Source organism: Fundulus heteroclitus, unplaced genomic scaffold (genome assembly GCF_011125445.2).
Source record: "Fundulus heteroclitus isolate FHET01 unplaced genomic scaffold, MU-UCD_Fhet_4.1 scaffold_90, whole genome shotgun sequence".
In the NCBI taxonomy this organism is placed as follows: domain Eukaryota; kingdom Metazoa; phylum Chordata; class Actinopteri; order Cyprinodontiformes; family Fundulidae; genus Fundulus; species Fundulus heteroclitus.
Genome location: NW_023397362.1, coordinates 221189 through 237520, shown reverse-complemented (window position 1 = coordinate 237520; position 16332 = coordinate 221189). Strand labels below are relative to the sequence as shown.

Below are 16332 nucleotides of genomic sequence, written 5' to 3'. Positions count from 1 at the left end.
ATCATGATCCAGGCCACCCGTCGGTGCGGATATTGTCGTTTTTATTAGCGTGTTCTGCTGTGAAGTTTTCATGTGCTTTGCCTTTCAGGCAGGAGGAACTAACAGCTATCAGTCGACAACATCTGTCACTTTTGAGGACCCGGCTGAACTGCATTGTTTTCCACATTGCTTCGAGCACCAGTCTGTAGTCACTGTCCTATTTTGTCACCTTCTCAACTGGTAGCAAGTGCTTTAAAAATAAAGTATAAACGTCGCCCGGAGGAGGAGTCACATCAGAGGCGCTGCTAATGATTGATTTATGAGAAAACACGAGGAGACAGGGCACAAACTTAAAAAAAAAAAAAAAAAATCTGGATTAGATGGAAATTCATTCGGTTCTGCTCCTTCCTGGTGACACGCCTGGCATCGGTTGTGACACATGCAAGCGCAGCGTCAATCAGCAGCTGAAAACAGGAAGAGCGTTGAGAAACAGGATATGAAGAGGCGCTGTTTAGACTGACAGTCACAACAGAAGGGAGGAGCCTTCTGACAAACGAGCAGGGAGGAATAAACGAGGCACAAACTCTAGAGAGAGTATGAAAGAAAATAGAGAGAAAAAAAAAGGCTGATTACCACCAACCCTTAGGCCTTTAAATGCAGGCAAGTTTAGACACCCAGACGGTATCAGCTATCAGGGTAATCAGTTATCATCTTACTGTGACTCACCCTTCACCCAGCTTCTCTAGGACATCAAGGACTTCCTCTGGCTGCTTGGTGAGGCTGTCCTCACTCAACTTCTTCAGCTGCCTGTAATGAGAAGCCAGAGAGGGATGCTGGTGAAGAGATGCTGCTGGTGAAGGAGAGCTGGAGTCAAACCCTCAGCAGGGCTGCATTCAGTTGTTTTCAGTACACTCTTAATATAATTGTTTTTATTTGTTCCTCCTACCTTTAAAATGAAATAGAAAAAAATAATCCAAGTCCCTCGTTAATTAAAACCCAAAGGCATTGTGATAAATACAATAAAGAAACATAAAATGATGTTTATGCATCAGATAAGCAAGTTCCCACTAATGTTATTTAAATTATGACATAACTTTTTTTTACTTTTTCTTCCCAATAAAATCTCAACCATTTAGATTTATAGTCAAGAATCAGACAGATCTTTGTCTCAAGTATCAGGCATTTGCTAAACAGACAATCATCCAGAAAACAAAACCTAAAAAAAAAGGCAAATATATATTAATTTGATGCTTCGTATTTGTTTTGGTTTCTTTAAGTTCAAGAATCTAAGTAAAACCCAAATTCTATCAAAATAATCAAACACCTACGTTAACCAAAAAGTCATCATGAGTGTAACCAAAGGAAGTTAAATAAAGATTCTGTTTTCCTTTTGGACGATCGCTTCTTGGAAACAACAGATTTTTAAAAGCTCTTTTATCCGAGACGAAAATATCCTCCGCTTGGAGACAAAAATAGATCTAAACACTTCCAAGATGCAGACCGCGACGAGTTAATTTTAAGATGGGAGCAGGGAGGCGGGAGGAAGTGTTAAATACCAAATCAGAGCCAGACTGCTGAGTCAGGGCTCCAGGGACGCTGGTGTGGGTGGACCGGACCACCAGCTGCTTAGCTAGAACCAGCCCACCAGCTTTGGCAGCCCGTCGGCCGTGGTGGGTACAAACCGGCCAGCGCCAGAACATCTTAACAGATGATGCTCATGTTTCATCTTCATGTGAAGCGGGCCGGTTCAGACAACATGTAGCTCTGGACGCATCTTCTGAGGGTTTCATCGACTCTTTAAATCCTCATGACAGATAAAAGCCAACACCGTAGAGCCTCTAAAGTCAGACTCTGACTAAATCCTAGTTGTTGCTTTTTCTTTTTAGTCTGTTACTCTAAATATTAAAACAGATTCTTATTCACATTCCATGTTTGAATACTTTAGGATATAACTACTAACAAAAACACAATGTAAACCAAAACTTAAATGCCCGTTTTACTGATGACTGTTACAAAATAATCCTTTTTAAAAATAATTTCCGCCTTGAAGACTCCCTTATTAAAAAGAAAGATCATTGCTCGGTAAGTCTGTGGTTTTTCTGTGAAACCTCTGCACCGCAGCTCTATATATATATATAGGTCACTCCAGCCTGAAGCCGAGCTGCTCTGTCAGTCAACCTGGAGCCAAGAGCAACACAGACTTCGTCCTGAAATGCTGATTTGTTACAGAAGCCCACAAGAAAATCAGAATCTGCTTTTAAGTGAACCCTTCGAACTCCTGCAAAAAAGGAGTGGGAGACACCAAATGTTTCTATTACTAAATTTAAAATATTTTTTTCCTAGTTTTTCCCCCAGTTGTGTCCATTTTCCTCCTAAAAACAGCCGTGGCACTAAATGTACCGTGCAGCTTCAGCTCCTGTCCTCCTTACTCGCCCAAATAAAAGAACGGCTGCAAAAAAAAAAAAAAAAAAAAAAAGTTGTGCTGACCTTTTTAAAACCGGGTTTGAGTAGAACAGAAATCCCTTCATTGTCCCACAATAGGGAGATTTGGGTGTAACTCATTAAACCACAAACTAAAAACTTCATATGAAAGCCCCACATTAATGATAAAAATGACAAATTTACAGTTACCCAATAATTTATATTGAGAGTAACTTAGGTGGTTTAAATGCAATGTTTTCAACTTGGTGTTTTTTTTTAGGTGTGACTCAAATGTTTTTTTCTTAAAGGTTATCTAACATGCATTCAGTAAAGATCACCAGAGGATTTACCATGACAAAGGAGCCGTGGGTAAACCAACGACATTCTGATTTTAATAGCCTGAACACGCAAAAGGTAAAGTTGCAGGTAAAGCACTCTTTAACCGGTTTTCTGGAAGGTTCAGTGTCTGGTGATAAATTCCTTCCAACATGGCGCTCTGCATCATGGGCATTGTAGTTTTACCCCGGCGTAATACAGCTTGAATCATTTAGCGTGAATTACGGCTCACTGGACCAATGAATTATGCCAAAATTTAAAAAAAAATAAATAGTGGATGGCCAAAACTAATTAACCTAAAGTGAAAATTTAAGATGAATTTTAAAACATTTAAGAAGTCTGGATCTATTTAGGACTTAAGCCCCTTTTACACCAACTCTACTCTATTTCGCCCTCCTGGAATAAAAAAGTTAATAAATCATTAATTAAAACATACATTTACATTATTGTATACCACAATGTCTAGAATATTTTTGCATGAAAAAAATAATCCACTGGGATAATTTGGATGACAGACCAGCCTTAACTAATGAATGAAGCACAGGTTCTTTCTGCCAGCACAGAAATGGGAATGGTTGAGGAGAGAAGTGACCGTCTGATCAGCTCCAAAGTTTGCTTTACAGGGACATTTGGACTCAAATCGTGGACTTTTGGCTGCAGTGAAATTATTTTTTATAGATTGGATATTGGATGGTTGCTGATTGGGTTAGATCCCGAGAAGAGAGCGGGCGCTGCTCTCTTTCTCCTCCCGCACACGGTGGTTCGGATCAGGGGCTGTGAACAACATTTTGAACCAAAAACACTAAAGATGAAACTTAACTTTCAGCGTGTGAAATGAGAAAACGCCTCTGATTTAGGTTTTTAAACACAGTGCGCCTGTCTGCGTATAAAAAGCTAAAGTGTTCCTTTTCTTTTGTTTCGTTCAGACATGGTTTATGTTTTGTAAAAAGAAAAAAAAAAAAAATGTATTTTGGTTTGACCCACTCCATTTGTCATGGTCGTTAATATTAATGCCAGTTTAACTTTTAACTTTTCCCTGGACTTGCTCGGAGAAAGCCTCATTTCTCCTCACCCTTGGCCAATCAGTGGACAGCAGTCGCCGTCTGGTCACCTCACATCTCAGCCTTACTCCTGAGCCGAGCCCAAAGAATGCCAGCCTGGTAGCAAACAATGCTGTAATCAAAAAAAACTTGCAAAGCGAGCCGAGCAGAACCCGGCCAGATGGAGCCGGTGTAAAAGGGGCTGTAGATGTTTTAACTCAGAAGCCTAGAAACCTCATAGACCTTTAGGACATGATTAATTGGTAAAAAAAAAAAAAAAAAAAAAAAATATATTATATATATATATATATATATATATATATATATATATATATAATTTTTATATATATATATATATATAATAATGCAATTCCTCAGGTATGATGCCTTTTACTTCTACAATCAATACTGCTGCTGACTCTCATTGAACTAAGATAATTAAACGCCGCTTGTCGCAGTGACTGGATGAGGAAACAGCTGATGACTGAGGGGACATAGTGATGACAGAGCCACGTTTTTTTTACTGTCATCATCCTGATAAGTGGACAGAATGGGAACTCTTTAGTTCCTACTGCCAAACACACTCTGCAAACTGAGCTACAGACTGGTTCCTATTCTAAAACAAACAAAATCACTTCAGCGCAGCGACAAAGATCAGCCACCGTTCTCAGAATGGGACACCAGCAGTCACCGGGGCCCAGTCAGTCTGCTGCAGCTCGTGTCTAGCCATTTCTTCACCGCCGACGTTAGGAGCTGTTACTGCTTGAGCTGAAACCGTGTCTTGTGTTTTGGTTTTGTCACCTTACAACGCTGGCGCCTGCTTTCATACGTTAAAGTCGGAGGAGACGAAGCAAAGGCTGAATTTTTTTTCTCTGCTCCCAGAAACCTTCCAGTAAATCTGTGCCACTCAGTCGCAGGGAGCCTGATTTGTGTTTTAGTCGCTGACTGTCAGGAGTTGCGTTTAACAAACCATCACGTGCTCATGCAAAGAGAGGCAAAGGCGACATGCAGGCCAGTGAAACCAAAACCACCAACCCAGATGCACGCTCAGGCAGTAGATTACACGGAGGGAAGATGGACGGCGCCTTTCACACCCTGGCCTGGTGATCGATCTTCTGATGGTGTCGGCGACTCGGCTGGGAAACCTTCCTACTGACTCAAATAGTATTTAGCCAACAACAGGTTAAGCCCGGCAGACCAGCAGGGCAACAGGAAACCTCAACTGGGTCACCTATTTACGAACAGATGATCAAACCAATCTATCAGGAAAATCTGAGTTTTCCCACCCTAATGCCGACCTCAGCAGGTCAATGTTTGTTTACGCAGAGCTGCAGTCTGATTTTTTTATTACGGTTAGTAGGATCCAGCAGAACTAAGACACGTGTGTTTAAAACCAGGGTGGCGCAACATCAGAAAAACCTTTTCCTGACTTTTCTTACACTGCGATTTCCCCACATATTTCATTCAGCTTCAGCGTTTCATCCTGAAGAGCTTTAAAAGAAAAAAATAAATAAAAACATACTCTGTATTGGACCTACCTCCCTAATGACATCCAGCAAGCTAGAGTCTCTTTTATGAGATATTTTCATTCAACTAGAGTTTCTAGATGTCTGCCTCAACGCAAACGCTCCGACATGCGATGAACTGTGTGAAGAACACGACTATATCCTTTAAAAAGAGCCTGGCTTCGTTTGCTCTTTTCTGACTCGACCAATGCAGCTACAGGACAGTTAGCGGCTCCCTATACCGCGGTCCTGAGGGCAATGATCTGAGCAGAGCCAGCCAGCTGCGAGGCACAAATGCACAAGTAGGGCTGGGTATCATCTAGGATGAGCCGATTCAATACGATTCTCGACATAGCTCAGCTTGATTTGACTCCAATATCGATATTTATTACTTTCAAATTAATGCTCAGAGTCATTCAATCAACAAAACCAGCCAAATATTAGATTTATGTTAAATTTATTGAACACTGATATATTAACAGCAAAATAAAGCACATTTGGTTTAATGCATTTAACGTATCACAGAAACCAAAAATGTGCCCAAACGTCTGATTTTAGGGACGAATGCGCTTCTAAAATCCTGTCGGCCATTCCGCAAATTCGTCTTATTTGCACTTCATCGCAGTGAACATTAATGGCGCGCTGTAATAACGCCCCCTAGGTGTTGGGAGGTATATCGGTATTGAAAGCCAGAAAATCGATATTAAATCATTGATAAAAATATCAATATTAATCTTTGTATCGATTTTTATGCACAGCCCTATGCACAGGAGGCTGCAGCAGCCAACACCGTCTCTTTTTCACCGTGACATCACTGTAGAGCTTGAAAAACTATGAGATTGTGAGGCAAAAATCCCCAGATCAGTTAGAGCAACAGCAACGTAACGTGTACTAAAACATGTTTACAAGTTGCATGCATTTAAAACAGGGCAAAGTTTACAAAAAAAAAATTTAAAAAATTGGATCTGCAAAATGAAGGGGTCGCGTTGTGCTACAATGTCAGGCAGCCAATCATTAACAGGCATCAGGAGGGGCGTTTCTTCAGGAAGTTGGTGACGATCATTTAAATCCACCTTGGTCAGATACAGGATCCAAAACGCCTAAAAACGTTGGTAGCTGGAAAACATTAGGCATATTAACTGCATATAGTTAATATCTGAGGACGGTGAACAGATTCATATTAATAAAATAGAATTAGCAATAGATGACGCAAGTCACTGTAAAATACAGCGCCGTCAGCCTGGGGCCAGAATGGGTAATTCCCTTCCTCCGGGCCGTGGTCCTTCCTGTTTTAGACGCTTCTCTGCTTCGACACACCTGAATGAAACACATGGGTGGCTTGAAGGGTTTATTATTAGCTTAGGATAGATGCTGAGGGATAATTACTTATTTTTATTCAACTGTGTTGGAGCAAGGACACATCTAAAACAAAACAAACAAAAAAAAAAAACCCACTTGCTTTCAAGGAATGGAATTGCCCATTTTGGGCCTAAAGTTTGTAGTTATTTGATGGCCTGGTTTGGACACAGGAAGCAACAATATTATATGATTAAATACAGGAAGCAGCCTTTAAAAACAGTGTTAAAAACAATTTGGTGCACAATGAATTCAAAACTAACACACGGTCAACTCTTACAGATCACATTCTCTAGAAATAAACGTCTGAACACCTGCTGGATCTATTTTCTTGCCACAAAACCAGTAATGTGGTCGGATATGCATGGGTTGTCTCACTCACACCGAGGTACCAGTTTCTAATTACAGAGCAAATAAAACGCTCTTCTTCAAACCACCGTGGATTAAGGCAGCGGGGAGAAAGATCTAAACAGAGTTATTAAATTAGATTAGGAGGCACCTGGCAGCAACAGGCCCTGAGATTTAAAACAGGACAGCTCAAGCAGGGAGATATGTGGTATTTAAACAGGTCTGAAATGAGTCTGGTGGAAATAATAAAGCCCACAGGTCTCCTTTGTGTAACAGAATTATGATTATTGGTCGGTTTAAATTTGTCAGCTCCCCCCCTTATCAGAAAACTAATCGGCCAATTCTCTTAAATGAAATTACAAACCACAGCAACCCACGAGCAACCTGGACCAGGCTAGGAGAATTCATTTTATTTTTTTCTACTGAAACCTGCAGCTTCCATGCGAAATTAAACGGTCTTCTCTTTAAATTTTAGACTAAGTATATCGAAATGAATGGTGGGATAAAACGCGGTTAAGCTCGTGTAAATGTCAGCTGAGAAACTGTAACTGAACCAGATGACTTGAAGTAAAATATTATAATTTGCGGCTTTACACCAAGTTCTAAAGAAGCGTTAACGTGTCACTTTATGTAATATAACAAGACTTACTGCGCGCTAAGTTGCTGATAGCGCGTTTTTGATATCTGACCCAACATTAAACTTGAGGACAACGCCAGGCTAACGTTTAGAAAGATAAAAAAAAAATCCCCTGATAAGCCATGTTTGCTGCTTTCATTACTGGCTTTACCTGCGAGGGTGATGCCTCATCTGCACCTTCTCCTTGTTCTCCATGTCGTCCCCTCTTGTCCCCTCGGACTCTCGCGTTTTCGGGTCTGGAGGCAAACTTTGAACCGAGCTGACCGACGTCAAGTGGATGCTAGCAGTAGCAGGTCTGCTGCGCTGCTAGCAGCCGCGGCTAACGCGCCGCTTCACACCAGCGTCCCGGCTGACGATCCCCCCGCTGCTGCTGCTGCTGTTGCTCGGCTGCCGTAAAAAACACCTCCTGCGTTGATCATTCTGTACGGCTGGCTTCACAGGGCGAATGCGTTTTGTCAGGCCGTGGTATCCTCGCCGCCGGGCACATCCTTCCCCTGTCTGGGCAACTTTAGACTTGTTTGACAGAGCGCTTGGCAGCCGCCTTAACATCCATCTGAGAAAACCAGGAAGTGCCGAGAGGTGTGGGCAGGAAGGCGAAGGCGGCGCAAACAAAGCGTGCAGTACCTAGCCCCGACAGCAGGGGGCAATAGGCACATAGAGCACACAGACTACAACTTTATTTGTCATTCTGTATGCACAGCACGAAATTTCGTTTGCATACAGCTTGGAAAGTCACGGTAAATTGCAGTAAATTACATATACTGTAATACTCTCTGTATATATAATCTCTCTCTCTCTCTCTATATATATATATATATATATATATATATATATATGCACCTATAGTCATAGCTTCTGTATATATATATACATTTTATTTTATTGTATTTTTTGTGTGCACCATCAACACCAAGTCAAATTCCTTGTAAGTGCAAATCTACTTGCCGATTAAACTTGATTCTGATTTCCCGTCGTCTTTTATTATATATATATATATATATATATATATATATATATATATATATATATATATATATATATATATATATATATATATATATATATATAGAGAGAGAGAGAGAGAGAGAGAGAGAGATAGATAGATAGATAGATAGATAGATAGAGAGAAAAAGTTCTACACAAAACCCAATAGTATTAAAAAATACAGCATCAAATATTACAAATATTACATCTCCAATTTAATTACACAACTGCTCATGTTTATTTCCTATATGAGGAATATATTGATCTGTAAAACCATTTACCATTACTTTCTTTAATCACAGCACAGACGCAGAGTTTCATTAATAGAATAGTTTATTGTATTTTCAGGAACCAACAGCAGAACGATGTTCACATGTGATCAGTAAGCATCAAAGGGAAACCATTTTCAGACCAGGAATGACTGACAGGACGGGGGAGCTGGAGGAAGGAAACGCATAACCATTAGACGCGGCTACTTTCAGTTGTGAAACTATCGTATCAGCATGAAATGTGTTGCTTGTCCTGACAAAGTATAAAAATCCATTTTCAACGGCAAGACAGACTCACAGAAGCTTTACTCTCCAGAGGGCCGCACGCTCTCGAAGATGCCGGCTTCTCTCATGGCATTGAACTCTTTGACGGCGTCGTACTGCTTGTAGAAATCAGCATATGCTTTCTTCCTGGGCTCGGTCACTGTGTACTGTAGCAAAAAAAGGATTTCACTTTTTATTGCTTCACATAACCTGGACTGACAAATAAATCCTGAAAACTGGAAGGTAAAGTGTAAGGTTTAGGCCAAACTCTTCCTAAAATAAAAATAAGTTTGAAGGGTAAATATTACAACGTAAAAGTGTAAAGTTTCACATTAATAATTCACCTGTAAAATGTTGTGTAAGTTGTGTAAAAATACTTTCTATTGCAACCCAACTTAGAATCTATATGCTACAAAGTAAATATACATTTCAACAAATTTAAAATTAGCATTTTTCTGCTACAGCCTGCCAGGTTCTGACATGTGACATATAATGTTTTGCAACAAATGAGGTTTAAAAGGTTGGGATGGGTTGTTGCAGATTTTTCACACTTTTTATTTCAACCAAAGTTTGTTTCTTCTAGAGACTGCTGACACATGGACACACATCCTCATGCCCGTAAAGAGTTCCTAATTATTTGGCTTAAAACACTTAAATGAAAGCAAATGAGCTTTTAGTTAAGTTCTGCACTGGAATTCAAAACGTGAAACAATCAAAACTGTGTTTAGTAAATGTTAGCTAACAAATGATTTACAGACTTCATTTCTGTTCTTGTGCTTCTGGGAAAATATACAGACTTGTTAGATCTTTGTGCAGGGCTTGAAGTCACCAGGTAGATACATCTGTCTCCTTTTAAGACACTGAATACGCTTACAGAACATTTTGACGTGAGCCAACAGTTTGCATTAGAGAACTAGTCACAGTTGGGCCGTATGTGTGCTAGGGCTGTACGATTTTGCTAAAAATCTAAATTGTGATATATTTCAACCATAATTGCGATTTAATGTTGACTTTTCTCTGCTTTAACCATAAGCAACAAAAATGGCCGGTAGATAAAAATGTTAGTAATCAAGAACCATTTAAAACAAGAAATGTAACTTTTTATCAATCAGAATATTATTATTCAAGAGAACAGCTTGTTGAGTTGAACATCAAGCCAAAAAACTGGAAATCGAGTTTTTCAAAATTGTGATTATATTGCAAATGCGATTAATTGTCCAGCCCTAATGTGTGCCCTGTTCTCACCTTGAAAGCTATTGCTGCCGTTATAGCAAGGGTAAATGCAATGGGAAGATGGAACCGCAGGCGCTTCGCCAACAATCCCCTCATTACTGGCTTTGGCAGAGACATGGTTGATTGAACTGTAGAAGGGAAAAAGGCAAAATGTAACTTATGATGACTTCACAGACCAGTATGGTAACCCTCCTTTACAACATACGACATGGCAAGTAATCATCCGGATTTTGTTTTCCAAGGATAAAACAATAAAAAATAAAATCCCCAACACCTCTTACATGTTTGTTGGCAAGAAAAGAAAAACTTCATATGGTTGAGTTGAATAGTATCATCACGGAAATCAGCATGAGAAATATACATCTTTAAGCACTGTGTGCCATTAGGCTGTATTTTAGGGTTAATCGTTGGTATAATATATACAAACCAGAGCCTGTCGTTTGTGCTCCAGGCTCTTGATTGGTGATTACATTACTGCTGCAGAGCCCCACAAAAACACATTTTAAATCGCTCATGTGTGTTGATTATTCCCAATGATAAGCAGCAAAGTGAACGTTTTTCCCCCCATACCTGTTAATGAACAGCCGGTGTTTATTATTGAAGTTTTGATCCAACGACACCATATGTGATTTTTAGTTTTGTTTTTCTAAAGACGAGTATAATTTCTTTTAAAATCAACAAATTAATTTTTTGGTTAATGCCTGAGATTTTTTGTTAACTATATACCAAAGATGAACTGATGACTACAGCACAGCAAAAGATTCCAGCAAAATATGCTTTAACTATATAATTGTTTTCATTTAAGGAATCCATGCCAAATGTCTTTCTTTCAAGGCTAAATATTCTCTGTTTGTATTTTTATTAGTAAAACTAAAATAATCCAAAGCAACAAACACGACCTTCTGGCTGAGAAAAAGGATTTTAGCAAGTCTATTTACTTTTTCCAAATATTGAAGGACAAACATAAAAGATGATTTGTTAAATATGCAATATTGAATACTGAAATATCTAAAAAATTATGTCATTTTTTTTTTATTTTGGGTCACAATTTTTCACTTGCTTGAATGTATATTGAGAGACAATTACCCAAGAATTTCAAACTTTACAAACACTGTAGCTATCTACCTTTTTATCCAACATCCAACTCAAACAATAATCAATTTGCCTAGTTATAATATATAAATCACGAAAGTTATCATTGATATATAACTTTGTTTTTTTGTTTTCTGGTCAAAATATGCATTCCTACCATTATACCCACATTTATACCTTCTATCATTAACTAGCAAAATATATTCAGACAATCCACATCCCTTTATCGTTTAACATGTCTCATGTCTGGACATTCCTGGAGTTCTACATTCCAACTTAAATTAAACTGCCCACCTAGAAATGTTTTTACTTTTTTATGTAACTTGGTATAATCTATTATATTTGTTTTAAGACCTTTTTAGTGCTGTTTGTACCTCCACAACATCTGTAAACCTGAGACATGAAAATTAAGCAATATTAAATAACTGTTGTACCGTATAGAATGTGAAGGGATGTGTAAACCAGAACCTTTAGTATTGCAGTCCTCTTTAACAGGTTTATGCATGCTTAATGTTAGATTTCTAGCATATTTGCTTATTAATTGCTCCTCAGAGAAAATTTATTACATTCACCCTTTTATTTGAAAGTCATCTAAATGAACTTGGAATTGCAGTTTAGTTAAAACAAACTTTGTTTTGCAGAAATTTAATGATAATTTATTTGTATAAAACTAATTTTTAATTTTCTTAGCTCTATATGAATCCGGTGTACAAACATTTGCAAATTAGCACCTGACCTATAAAATATTTGCTTCAGTGACTTGCGAGACCTAACACAAATCATTAATGTACAAAATAAACAACTAAGGAGCCGAAACTGTCCAAATATAAACAACAGTAATCACCCCGCTTGACAAACTTTTTCCTGTCACTTCATCCAGTTCAAAACATTGCTCCTCATGCTGAAAAATTAAAGTTTTTCAACTACAATGTTTTGAATATTTTCTTAATTTCCAGCATTATTCCAGCTATGTGCTGTTTTTTTATCTATTGAGTTTGCAATTATTCATTAGTGTAAGTACGGAGGATCGGTTAGGTTTGAATATTCTACACTGACCTTCTGTGATCAAGTTGTGCTTGCCAATGAATATATCCAGCAAGTTAAAGAGTTTTTCATAGAATTATGGAGAACTGAGAATTATTTATATGTTACTTTTAGCTATTCTTATAATACAAGTTAACTTATTTTGTACATTTCTTGTGTTTATGATGTGACTTTTTGGTACTTCAGTCTTAAGGATTCTCAGTATTGTGCTTTTTGTTCTATTTATTTGCATTTTAAAGACCTTTTATGACTAACCAATTTAACTGATCATTAACTAATGAATGCTAAACTGAACAGGATTGTGCCATTTTTTTTCTTTTACCTTTACTGGTTACCTTTTGGACGTTAGAGTATTTACATTTATTTTTTCAGGTATTTTATTAATTGATATGTACAAATGAATACAACCATATACCAATAAACCTGGACGCGAAGTTATTTTTATAGCCTTGAGAACGCAATGAGTATCGTGCATGTTTAGCTAAAGGTAGATCGCCATTATGTCCTGTTGCCAAGTCAGGTCAGCACCAAAAACACGTCGACTGTCCACAACAGTAATTTCATTAAAAACTTAGAGTTATACTGTCAAACCAAACACGTATTGAGCAAAACACCTAAATATAGCCTGTACAAAAGCTAAATTATCCTGTAAAACAGTCAAAAACAGCTGAATGAGACGCAGGGTCGTATCAGTTTGCTTGCAGAGAAACGACTTTATCCATTATCCAAACCCATAGAATTAGGAAATTATTCATAGAAATGCAAGTAACAAAAAAGAAAACGATTTAAGCGTGTCATTCGCCGGGTCATCAAACCCGCTTTTAGTTAGCATTTAGCTCCTGACGAGCTAATGTTAGCTAGGTCAAGATGAACTAAATGCTAACCAGACCGCGTCAAGGATGATCAGCAGCTAAATTAAAATATAAACCTACAGAATCTTACGGTTTGGTGTCGTTGTCAGGAGCAATACAGTACAAACTCCAACAAAAGAAAACGTCTTAATGAATTCTTAATAAACTCACAGTTAGGCCGACGACCTTCAGAGAAACCGCTAGCACACTTCAGCTGAGCTTCAGTCCTACAGGAAGAGTCTCTACTGGTGCCGCGAAAGGACAAAAAGCCCAGTAAAGTGGATGCTGTCGATGTCATAAGGGGAAATAAAATTCTATACAATATAGCGTTTAGAGTATTTCTTCCAATGTTCCTAAAAAACTTGTTCGTATTCAATTTCACCATATTTTATTTATTAGTTTCTTTTTTACAAAATGTGTGTATTCATTGCTCTAACCTTAATTAATGCTTGTGTGACTTATGCTAAAACAATTTCATCAGAAATTAAGTCCCCAACCACAAAACAATATACATGTATACATTTTTCGGTTGAAGATGAGTGGAAGAGTGTACCGTCGATCTTGCGCCTATTTTGTATGCCTTTAAATATATATTTCATCATGTTTAAAATTTTAGGCTCTTTCTTTGTGATGCGTTTTTTTTTAATCTATAAAATGTCCAGTAAAGAAATAATTTGCATACCTACTTGTTTCCTTTCTTATTTACAGTATACTCTACAATATTTTCTCTTTGAAGAGGTTGATAATTAAACATTTTATGAAAGATCTTCAGGGCTCCCACTGTCCACAAGCTGGAGAGAATTTGTGTAGTAGGAAAATGAACCACCAGGAGGCAGTAGAGTGCCACTTTCAAACTATAGAAACGTTGACGATCAAAAAAAAAGAATAAAATATGTATTTTCCAGCAAAATGAGAGTCTATCTGTTGTTAAATGCAGTATTTATGTTTATCTTGGTGTCCTGTTTCTAACTTTGCGAAAAAAGGTTGTATATACATACATACTCACAGTCCACATATTAGACTAAACCTCCTCCTGTTTAAGGTAATTTAGGATTTCCAAAGTTATTTATATTTGTTAAAATCAGGAAACATGTGCGAGACCATTTTGTGAATATATACATTTTATCCCTTTTTCAAATACAGAAGTTTACAAATTTACAGTGTTTAGTTTTGCAACCTTTACTGTGTGCAAAGCTTATTTTTTTTTAATCGGTGTCATGATTTAATTTGACCTGATTTACCAGTTCTTGATGAAAGACTGAATGACATCTGCACTCGGTGTTCGCTGCCAACTGCACACAGATGGACAGAGATGTAGCGATTCCGTTGACACATGATTATAGCTGTTTTCCTCACAGCTGGGGTTCTTACTTGGCCGATACGCTGCATACTTTCTGTAGGCTGTGAAAATAAGATTGAGTTACATTTTAGTCATTTTGTGGAAGCTTTGATCCAAAACAACTTAAAGTATTGAAAATTATGTAACCTATGAGCAAATCAAGGAAAAGAGTGATTCATCATCTTGCCCAGAGACAGTTCAGCACATGGCATGTGTTGGGATTGAACCCCCCCCCCCCCCCCCATTGTTCCACCTAATGTCAACCATTCTGTTACTAAACTTAAATTTTCCCCAGAGTAAAGATGGCTTTTTATGTAATATTTTATATGCCCTTCTAGTAGTTTTAAATCCATATTTTTATATTGGTATGTAAAACAGAAATCAAACATATCTTTCTAGACATCTTTTTAAGGGTATTGCTGTGTTTCACCTCTGGGAACCAGTTTTTCCTTAGAAACTGTTAGTGTGTGTATGTGTGTGGCGGGGGGCGCTCAGGAACATGTGGAGGAGACACTAATAAGCGTATGCAGAGGGCCTCACAACAAGGAAGCAATCCCCAAGATGTGATTTCCTTTGGCTCATATTTCTGCAGCTGTATTAATAAATGTCTTAACAGACACTTTTGAAATAATGTTTTGTTATCTAAAGTAATTCCCAGTAATCCCTCTTTGCAATGGAAAGTGCCGAGTCTAATTGATGTTTGGGATGAAACTGGGGTTTTAAAAGGTGTTCATTCCAGACCTTACATCATGGGTCAAGATGTCCAGTGTGTGGGAATCCTTCGCTTTGGCTGCAACCCTTTACTGTTGTCCAGTTTTAAAGCAATTCACTCTAAACCTGAACTAGTGTATACCTGGGTCAGACATAGGATCAACGTTTAAGAGTCTGAAGCAAGTTGAACCATGTATTCATTCAAGTCTCAGCTGTATTGACGCCATTAGTTTGTCATATAGAATATTTCTCTGTATTGCAAAAATAAATAAATAAAAACTGACCAACTACAGAAATGAGAATAGAAATAAAAATGCTATTAAAATGATATTACTTATGCTCTTTCCAGCTTTTTGAGCAGGAATAAAATCTAAGGAGCCCAGTATTGTCATCTAAATTATTAAGTTGTTTCATTTTTACTACTTTTTTGACCACTTAAAGTGAGTTTTCTTTTTTTCACCAGAACTATCACATCCACCATTTTTAAATGTGATTAATCTGAATTTATGTCAGGCTGTGTATTGCAGATGTATATGGTTATCATTTAACATTTGGACCCTCAAGGTGTTTGCCTCACATGAGGCAGACACCCTTTTAAGACCAATGTTAAAACTGTCCTTTTTGACAAAGCTTATAATTAGAGTGGCTCATGTTACCCTGAGCTACCTCTATAGTTATGCTGCTATAGGCTTAGGCTACTGGAGGACATCAGGGCCTGTTTTTCTCACTCTACTGATTTCTACTGTTCTCCAGTTTTGCATTGCATTACATTGAAATGACTGTTGTCATTTCAGCTTTTAGCTTTTTGTTCTCTTTTTTCTTCATAGTAGGAACACCTGGTCTGACGTTCTGTTAACTGTGACATCATCCAGAGAGGACGGCTCACCCGCTACTACCATCTAATGTAGAACAGATTACTAGAT

General features: G+C 38.0%; 2 protein-coding genes across 2 annotated transcripts in view; both read right to left on the bottom strand.

Annotated features, from left to right (window-relative positions):
- The window catches only part of LOC105920076 (serine/threonine-protein kinase 4), a 33021-nt gene extending 24818 nt beyond the window's left edge, over positions 1–8203 (bottom strand). Inside the window, exons 1-2 of the mRNA XM_012855582.3 lie at positions 7774–8203; positions 706–786 (exon numbers count right to left, since the gene is read on the bottom strand). Coding sequence (XP_012711036.1) covers positions 706–786; positions 7774–7817 — 125 coding nt within the window. The 5' untranslated portion in view covers positions 7818–8203. The remainder of the gene's footprint in view (positions 1–705; positions 787–7773) is intronic.
- Positions 8204–8921: 718 nt separating this feature from the next.
- LOC105920077 (cytochrome c oxidase subunit 6C-1) lies at positions 8922–13646 on the bottom strand. The gene is made up of 4 exons (XM_012855583.3): positions 13531–13646; positions 10385–10500; positions 9174–9306; positions 8922–9044 (listed from the first exon to the last, which is right to left on the bottom strand). The coding sequence occupies exons 2-3, from the start codon at positions 10487–10489 to the stop codon at positions 9181–9183; spliced, it is 231 nt and encodes a 76-aa protein (XP_012711037.1). The 5' UTR covers positions 10490–10500; positions 13531–13646; the 3' UTR covers positions 8922–9044; positions 9174–9180.
- Positions 13647–16332: the final 2686 nt, after the last annotated feature.